This window comes from Eucyclogobius newberryi, unplaced genomic scaffold (genome assembly GCF_026437365.1).
Source record: "Eucyclogobius newberryi isolate DKJ021-1_F unplaced genomic scaffold, fEucNew1.0.hap1 SCAF_17, whole genome shotgun sequence".
NCBI classification, from domain to species: Eukaryota; Metazoa; Chordata; class Actinopteri; order Gobiiformes; family Gobiidae; genus Eucyclogobius; species Eucyclogobius newberryi.
In genome coordinates, this window is record NW_027315801.1 from 24,853,706 (window position 1) to 24,863,351 (window position 9,646).

Here is a 9,646-nt window from a genome sequence, read left to right on the forward strand (position 1 = left end):
AACACACATGACTAAAAAGGCAACAGATTAAGTTGAAAAGTGGCACATCGAGGCCCCTTTATCAAACAGCTTGTAACAATTCCGGCTACTTGGCAGTGTGACCAAGGCTTAAGTGGCTCTGCAAGGGGGGCATTTAGGAGAGTGGGATTGATTGGCTCAAAGTGGTACCTGAAATGAGCAGCAGCGTGCACAAAAGGAAGGTGTGTACGCTAGTTTGTTTGAAGGATTGTCAGCGAGGAAAAAAGTGCAAGTTGAGCCAAAAATAGCAAGAGACAGGTCGAAAATAACAGCAAGGAAATAAATCAGATTAGATTTTATTTATCTTTCAGACAATCATTGCGATTACAATTAGATTTGTGTGATGTAAACAGACTAGCAGGATTTTGTTCAGAGTGCACATGGAAAAGCACTCCAAGAACTATTAGAAGAATCCCATTTATTTCTGAACATAATTGTTGGTTTTCGATTAATGTAATTTGATAATGGCCCCAACTGAAACAGCGATTTGACTGTGAAATGTGCAGACTTCATTTGGATAAAGACTAAATACTGTGAAGCAGAAAATGTGCAGCTTGCAGCCAAATATCAAGCTAGTGCCGTCTTGGAACTCTGTGAAATCTTTGAACCACTCGAGATTTTAGCCCCAAGTGATAAACCTCAATTATGGGTGTGTCTGGAGCCTGTGGAACTCAATGTAAAAGCATTATATCGACACTCAACTGATTGGAGTATTTCCAAGTATGATAATGAAACTCTTCCATCCGCAAACACAGGGGAAAAGAGAGGTGAGGTTGAACGCTTCACCTTGATTGTATAAAGGTAAAGCAGGGTGATGGACAGCCCTTGGAGCCGACGGTCAATACAAAAGTATGGATCAACTTGTCCCACTAAGGCTTTGATCTCACCTGTTTAGACTTTCTGCTGAAGAAAGCATTAAAACATGACCGTTCATCTAGTTTGAAGAATCCAGGTACAGCGCGTTAAGACTCCCCGGATAATAAAAGTGGAATGCATTTCACAAATGAGTGCAATTTCAACCAAGACGTCAGACGGCCACTTGTGAGGTTGGTTTTATTATTCAGGGAGTTACGAGCTGCTTGATGAGTGTCAGTGTCAGGTCTCCCATGTCTTACAAAACGCCAAGTGAGAGTTTAAAGGCCAGTAATAATAAAATCCTGACAAGTAACGGTGTCTACCCGCTGCTAGCGCTCTGTTACTCGAGCTACAGACGTAATGCACCCTCGTATTCGTCTGACTTCAGATCGGCTGGTGTTGCAGTGAGCTGAAACCACTGGCGTTGTGGCCGGGATGACTCTTTAGAATCTGAAGCTATTTATACCCCCCTAGAGCAGGGAAACATGAGGCTGGTCTTTCCCACCGCTCGGGCAGGGTTGGGGAGAGAGAAAGGCGCGCACACACAGAAAAAAAACGATGAAAACAAGTAGAAGGGTTTGTGTTTTGGGGGAGGAAGCGAGGAGTTCCTGTATGTCTTCCTGTTTGCTCAGTAAACCGGTGGCTGCAGGTGAACGCAGACACATTAAGTCAACAATGAGCAAGGAGGTGAGGGCTGGACAACTGTACACAGGGGCCAAAGCACAACAGCACACAAACGTATACCGACTGTGTGGCCTGCAGCTGAGGTCGCAGGGGGGCACAGCCTTTCCAGATGTTTCCCATTATCCTGCGGCACTGGCGAAACCCTGCTGGTCATTTTTCTTCTCAAAACGAACAGACTTATGGCTATATCGTTCCATTCTTGTCTTTATTATGGAGAATTCATTAGATCAAAGTCTTTGGAATGGCAAACTATTATCATGGTTCTGGCTCCAGGTTCTAATTTTATTTCAACTAAAATCACATTTATTTATTGTAGCCAAGACGTCTTTGAGCCAGATTGAGATTCAGTTATTTCTCATTGTCAGTGAAACAGTGTGCGTGAGTCAGTAAAAGCAGGTTTAGGAGCAGAATTCAGGAAGAAATGAAGATAACCGGAAATGATTTAAAGTCTGTACTGTTAATATTCAGGAAATTACTATTGACAGACATTTTTATACGCTTTTAATAAGACAAACGTTTAGTCAATATGAAGAAAAACATATTCCAACAGTGGCACAGAGCAACCACCCAACCCCAAAGCAAACACGGAGGTCAATACGAGATTATGCAGTGCAATTGTAAAATACCATTTCTCCTCCGAGCACTTCATTGAAAGGATAAAAAAGATGCCGAGGTGATAACACAAGAGCAAAGTGATCCTCTAATCCCCTCTTTTGAAAAGCCCAACCCCCTCCCGCCCTCTTGTACTCCCACCATGCCTCCATGCTTCCCCGTAGCACACACTGGATGAGCTCGTTTGGCGCTGGTAATTGCCAAGGGATGAATGACATGCAGAAAGGCTTAGACGCAGATAACCACGATCGCTTGTGTCATTCTCCATCAATTTTGAAGATGTGAAGATTGGGCAAAGACACAAAGAAGAGGCGGCGGGTTGCAATAAACAGGCGATAAGGAGATAAGGCCGATGGTCAGCGACGTGAAGGCAATGTCCATTCTGATCGGAGTTGAGGTGACAAAGCACAATGAGGCTGAAGGAGACATAGGAGACAGGCGTCTACAGATAAGCGGGATAACAAGACATCCAGGCCAAATATCCCCGAATGTACCCAACACCAAAGTGACAAAAGCTGCAGACTGCCATATTAAATGCTCTGTAAATGTCACACAGTGGGATCAAATCTGCGCTCAAAGGACAGCAGCAGAGGAAGCCAAAACGCTCAGTCCAGTTAAGTCCGAAAGAATTGAATGAATGACAAAATAACTGGTAGAAATTGGTAGAACGTTGATGTTTGTAAAGCATTTCCCCCCATTCTGATCAATAAAATATTACAAGTTGCATATAACAAACAAAAACTAAAAAAAAAACAGCACAAACTGACATCAACAATGATTCAAAACACATTTTCCAGCTTGTATATCCTTCAGAAAATAAGATTAACAGCATGAGCACGGACTCCAGCTCCTTTGAGTACTGAGGAAAAGACAGTTAAAGGACTTGTGGAAGCACCAAGTAACGATTAGAACAATCGGAACGTTGGCAAAGTCGGAGGCTAACGTCAGAAAGGTGATTTTTAACTAGAATTTCACGTCATTTCTCTGCACCATATGTCTGTTCTCGCAGTGACAATGGCGGCGCTGATAAGAAGCGGTGCGGTGGGTGGCACTGACAGCTTTCAGATGTCCGCAGGGAAACGGAACCCAGACTTCTCTGATGGCTCTTTGGAGGTCTGCCTGACTTTATCATCCTGCCAGAAGAAGGGCTTTGGGGGAAGGAGGAGGGGAGAGCCCGGCGAGATGGTTTGATCAACTGAACAGTGACGTAACGCAACAGTGTGAAGGTAACGCATTTTAAATACATTTCGAACGCACGCTACCTTTTCTTTTTTTCATGTATGTTGAGGAAGTTACAGCATGTGACGAGAGCAGGAGGAAGAAGAAGAGGGGGTCCGAGGTGTGTTGAAACAAGAACAGGCCGAATCCTTGCGAAATATACGTTTGTAAAAGGGCAGAACATGAGTGGTGAGGAGGCGTTTGTAGGAGAGCAGTGATGGTTTGCAGATGACCTTAACCTTTGAACCTTTCAAAAGTCAAAAAAGGGGGATTTCCCTGCAAGCAGTCACAATAATGTCAAATCACTTCTGAGAGGAGAGAACCTGACACCGCAAGGCCGGATCCAGCGTAGGACGTCAACGGAAAGCTACAGAACAAATACACAACACAACCCGATTCAAGGATTTTGTGGGAACGTTTGAGGCAAGAACTCGATGTCACACTTTGGGTTGGTTAGGTCTCTTTACTGCATAGGCCTTATTAGTTAGAGAGTGTGACCTTTGCAGGAGGTGTGGGGCCAAATGCTCATGAATATGCATTTATTTGCAAAGGAAGCTTGAACTGTGACCGTCATTCATTGTTTTGTTTCACTGTCACAGCACAATCAACACAGACGGACGCCTCAAGCACTTGTGGATATCCCTTTGCATACAGGTATCTACACTTCCGACACTCGTTGCATACAGGTATCTACACTTCCGACACTCGTTGCATACAGGTATCTACACTTCCGACACTCGTTGCATACAGGTATCTACACTTCCGACACTCGTTGCATACAGGTATCTACACTTCCGACACTCGTTGCATACAGGTATCTACACTTCCGACACTCGTTGCATACAGGTATCCACACTTCAGACACTCGTTGCATACAGGTATCCACACTGCAGACACTCGTTGCATACAGGTATCCACACTGCAGACACTCGTTGCATACAGGTATCCACACTTCAGACACTCGTTGCATACAGGTATCCACACTTCAGACACTCGTTGCATACAGGTATCCACACTTCAGACACTCGTTGCATACAGGTATCCACACTTCAGACACTCGTTGCATACAGGTATCTACACTTCAGACACCCGTTGCATACAGGTATCTACACTTCCGACACTCGTTGCATACAGGTATCTACACTTCAGACACTCGTTGCATACAGGTATCTACACTGCAGACACTCGTTGCATAGAGGTATCTACACTTCCGACACTCGTTGCATACAGGTATCTACACTTCCGACACTCGTTGCATACAGGTATCTACACTTCCGACACTCGTTGCATACAGGTATCTACACTTCCGACACTCGTTGCATACAGGTATCCACACTTCCGACACTCGTTGCATACAGGTATCCACACTTCAGACACTCGTTGCATACAGGTATCCACACTGCAGACACTCGTTGCATACAGGTATCCACACTGCAGACACTCGTTGCATACAGGTATCCACACTTCAGACACTCGTTGCATACAGGTATCCACACTTCAGACACTCGTTGCATACAGGTATCCACACTTCAGACACTCGTTGCATACAGGTATCCACACTCCAGACACCCGTTGCATACAGGTATCCACACTTCCGACACCCGTTGCATACAGGTATCTACACTGCCGACACTCGTTGCATAGAGGTATCTACACTTCCGACACTCGTTGCATACAGGTATCTACACTTCCGACACTCGTTGCATACAGGTATCTACACTTCCGACACTCGTTGCATACAGGTATCTACACTTCCGACACTCGTTGCATACAGGTATCTACACTTCCGACACTCGTTGCATACAGGTATCTACACTTCCGACACTCGTTGCATACAGGTATCTACACTTCCGACACTCGTTGCATACAGGTATCTACACTTCCGACACTCGTTGCATACAGGTATCTACACTTCCGACACTCGTTGCATACAGGTGTCTACACTTCCGACACTCGTTGCATACAGGTGTCTACACTTCCGACACTCGTTGCATACAGGTATCTACACTTCCGACACTCGTTGCATACAGGTATCTACACTTCCGACACTCGTTGCATACAGGTATCTACACTTCCGACACTCGTTGCATACAGGTATCTACACTTCCGACACTCGTTGCATACAGGTATCTACACTTCCGACACTCGTTGCATACAGGTATCTACACTTCCGACACTCGTTGCATACAGGTATCTACACTTCCGACACTCGTTGCATACAGGTATCTACACTTCCGACACTCGTTGCATACAGGTATCTACACTTCCGACACTCGTTGCATACAGGTATCTACACTTCCGACACTCGTTGCATACAGGTATCTACACTGCAGACACTCGTTGCATACAGGTATCTACACTGCAGACACTCGTTGCATACAGGTATCTACACTTCAGACACTCGTTGCATACAGGTATCTACACTTCAGACACTCGTTGCATACAGGTATCTACACTTCAGACACTCGTTGCATACAGGTATCTACACTTCAGACACTCGTTGCATACAGGTATCTACACTGCAGACACTCGTTGCATACAGGTATCTACACTTCAGACACTCGTTGCATACAGGTATCTACACTGCAGACACTCGTTGCATACAGGTATCTACACTGCAGACACTCGTTGCATACAGGTATCTACACTGCAGACACTCGTTGCATACAGGTATCTACACTGCAGACACTCGTTGCATACAGGTATCTACACTGCAGACACTCGTTGCATACAGGTATCTACACTGCAGACACTCGTTGCATACAGGTATCTACACTGCAGACACTCGTTGCATACAGGTATCTACACTGCAGACACTCGTTGCATACAGGTATCTACACTGCAGACACTCGTTGCATACAGGTATCTACACTTCCGACACTCGTTGCATACAGGTATCTACACTTCCGACACTCGTTGCATACAGGTATCTACACTTCCGACACTCGTTGCATACAGGTATCTACACTTCCGACACTCGTTGCATACAGGTATCTACACTACAGACACTCGTTGCATACAGGTATCTACACTTCCGACACTCGTTGCATACAGGTCTATACACTTCAGACACTCGTTGCATACAGGTATCTACACTTCCGACACTAGTTGCATACAGGTATCCACACTACAGACACTCGTTGCATACAGGTATCTACACTTCAGACACTAGTTGCATACAGGTATCCACACTTCAGACACTAGTTGCATACAGGTATCCACACTTCAGACACTAGTTGCATACAGGTATCTACACTTCAGACACTCGTTGCATACAGGTATCTACACTTCCGACACTCGTTGCATACAGGTATCTACACTTCCGACACTCGTTGCATACAGGTATCTACACTGCAGACACCCGTTGCATACAGGTATCTACACTGCAGACACTCGTTGCATACAGGTATCTACACTGCAGACACTCGTTGCATACAGGTATCTACACTGCAGACACTCGTTGCATACAGGTATCCACACTTCAGACACTAGTTGCATACAGGTCTATACACTTCAGACAGTCACTGAAGCGTGTGAATATTCCATTACAGCAGAGAATATTAGATGAAGGCAAACCGCAAAGTTGATACCGCAATAGTGTCAAATCCTCACTTGTTTTCACTGAGTATGTGTATTCCACTCGCAGCACCAAACAAATGCCTCATCAGAATCAGCATCAGAAAAAGGGGTTTATTGCCATTGTTAATGATCAAACATAGGAAGTTGTCTTGGTGATTCAGTGCAACATAAAACAATAAATAAGTATATAACAACATTATCGAAGTTCTCTTGTGGCGTTGTGTGCAACCATGGAGCTTTTTGGGGCATATTCATGACTCGGGACCGCCAGACGCAACGTGCCGACGTGATCACTTACCGACTGGAGGAAAAGCAGCGTCCGGACGTAATCCCTCTCGGTGTTGATCATTTCGTTCAAAACGCAAAGCCTGAGTCGCTGTTGTCGGTCCGAGTCTTTCGCGGCGTGGATGCCATTCTCCACATGTCCGTCTTGTTCTTCTTCCATGGTGGTCACTCCAATCTCCCGCAAGCACCGTCACACTTGTTTCTACACAATATTCCACACTCCGCAAGCGTCACTCCATTTGACTGTGAAGTGTTGGCCGAAGCCTTTCCAAAGTTCACCAAAAGTATGAGAGAGGAGCGGAGCGGAGCCGGGCTGCGTGCTCTCCACAGCAGCAGCAGCTGAGAGTCAGACTGAGCACAGAGAGGAGCAGGAGGAGGAGGAGGAGGGACCCATCCATCAGCAGGGAGGCACAAGGGCCACTACAAGGGCCACCGCAAGGGACACCGCCGGGCCCCTGTGACGGGAGCACATTATGTCACAGGCTGCACTGTCACCACATCTATGTGCAGCTCACGTGGGGCTTTGGGGGGAAAGACCCGGGACGACAGTGGGACATAAACAATCTCATTCATGAGTCAAAACATTGAAAAGCACTCTCTCTGCAAACCAAATAAGGTCTATGATCTGGTATGGGCTCGCCAAGTTGAAATGTGCCACAGTTTAGGGGGTAGAAGGAAACAAAATTTTAGCCTAAATTGTCCGAATGGATATTTGCATAGTTTAGTTAAAAAGAGCGGTGTTTACAGAAGTTGTTTTGTCAGTCATTCGTTTGAAACTCATGAACACAAAGTTGTTGTGCGTAGATCTATGAAACTCCATGTGTTCAGACTATTAAAGGTGTCTTTTTTTCTTTCTTTTTTTTACACATGTGAATTTCAGTCCAACATCGGGACGAATCTTGAATCAGTGTTGGTGTCCATGTTTTCTTTTTTTTAAACTGGGTAGGAGTCGCCCCCTGCTGGATTGAGCCTTTGCTACATCTCGATACAAACGCCAGACTCGGGGGAAGCTGCCATCATTTTTTTGATTTAGAAACATGTGCGAACAACTATAATATTAGTATAATAGATTTAAAAGGTACAGTCCAGGTGGCTTCTGATGGCTTAAAGTGGCTGTGTGTGTAAGGTGTGAGTGGCACATAAAAAAAGGACTGCATGTTGCTATTTAACTTTCACAAAACAATTGGCCTATACATTTATTAAAAGATCACACACCAGGCAATTTCATTGGAGTAAGTTATTCACTGTTGTTGGCATTACACAATTTAATTAAAGCCGCGCTAGACCCGGGACTTTTCATTGATGTTCAGGGGGTAAAAAATACTTGAGTTGTGGCAGAACGAATAAAGTCGAAAGAATAAAGTGGAAAGAAAAAAGTCTAAACTCTAAAGAATAAAGTATTTAACAATAAAGTCTAAAGAATAAAGTCTTTATACTTTAGCACACTGTAACCCCCTCCTCCCTGTACCTCCGTCACCTAGCAACAGAGACCCGCCTCTAATGCTAATGCTAACGCTAATGTTAAGACCGCGGCACGAGAGGAAATGTCCCATCAAAATAAAAGAGGAAGGGAAGTGAAGGCATTAATTGCCCCGCTGCAATAGTGAAAAATGCACAAGATCTATGATGCACTTTTTTTCATGGCGTCTTGGAGAATATAATCCATGAGTTTCAAACAAATCAGACAATATTGAGTTTTTCGCACAATGGATAGGGGGCGCTATAGAGTAAATTTGTTACATGGTATTAATTATTTCTAATCAGACCATAAAAACACATTAGTGAGTGAAATATGAGCCCCTTAGATCAATTCCATTAGATGACTTGTCCTAACAGGAAATTAAGCCTTTTTTGAGGGCGTGTCACGCGGAGACCGTAAGGAATAACATTTTTTTTATTCTTTATTAAATTTCAATGTCTTTAGATGCAAAAAGTTTTGTTTTGAGCTCGATCGGACGAAAAGCCTAGGACAAGTACGATTTTGAAAAAAAAAGTCAAACGTGGCGGAGCCACTTCAATTATCATAGAGCGATGCTGCCAGGTGTGTTTTACTCGTCAAAGGTAGCTCTATCACTCTATCCAAGTTGCATGTGCCTAGGCCAAAGATTAAGCGTTTCATGTTTTTTCTTTTTTGCTCTTTCGCTGTTGCAAGCTCCATTTTATTCGATTTCGGGCCAAGCCGATCGCGTCTATACCCATGTGTATCTTTTTATCGATGTTCAGGGGGTCAAAAATGCCCAAGTTGTGGCAGAAAACAATGAATAAGAAGAAGAAACCAGGGGAAAACAATCACTCCTCGCATTCTCCTTGAGCCATGGAATGAATTCCATGCCATTATTAAAAAGGGCCAAATATCTTCGGACAACTCCATGTTGTTTGTATAATACTGACAGTA

General features: G+C 44.4%; 1 protein-coding gene across 2 annotated transcripts in view; it reads right to left on the minus strand.

Annotated features, from left to right (window-relative positions):
- prex1 (phosphatidylinositol-3,4,5-trisphosphate-dependent Rac exchange factor 1) overlaps window positions 1–7,482 on the minus strand; it is a 74,004-nt gene extending 66,522 nt beyond the window's left edge. For both annotated transcript variants that reach the window (XM_072449563.1, XM_072449561.1), the window contains exon 1: window positions 7,265–7,482. In XM_072449563.1, coding sequence (XP_072305664.1) covers window positions 7,265–7,411 — 147 coding nt within the window. In that variant the 5' untranslated portion in view covers window positions 7,412–7,482. The remainder of the gene's footprint in view (window positions 1–7,264) is intronic.
- Window positions 7,483–9,646: the final 2,164 nt, after the last annotated feature.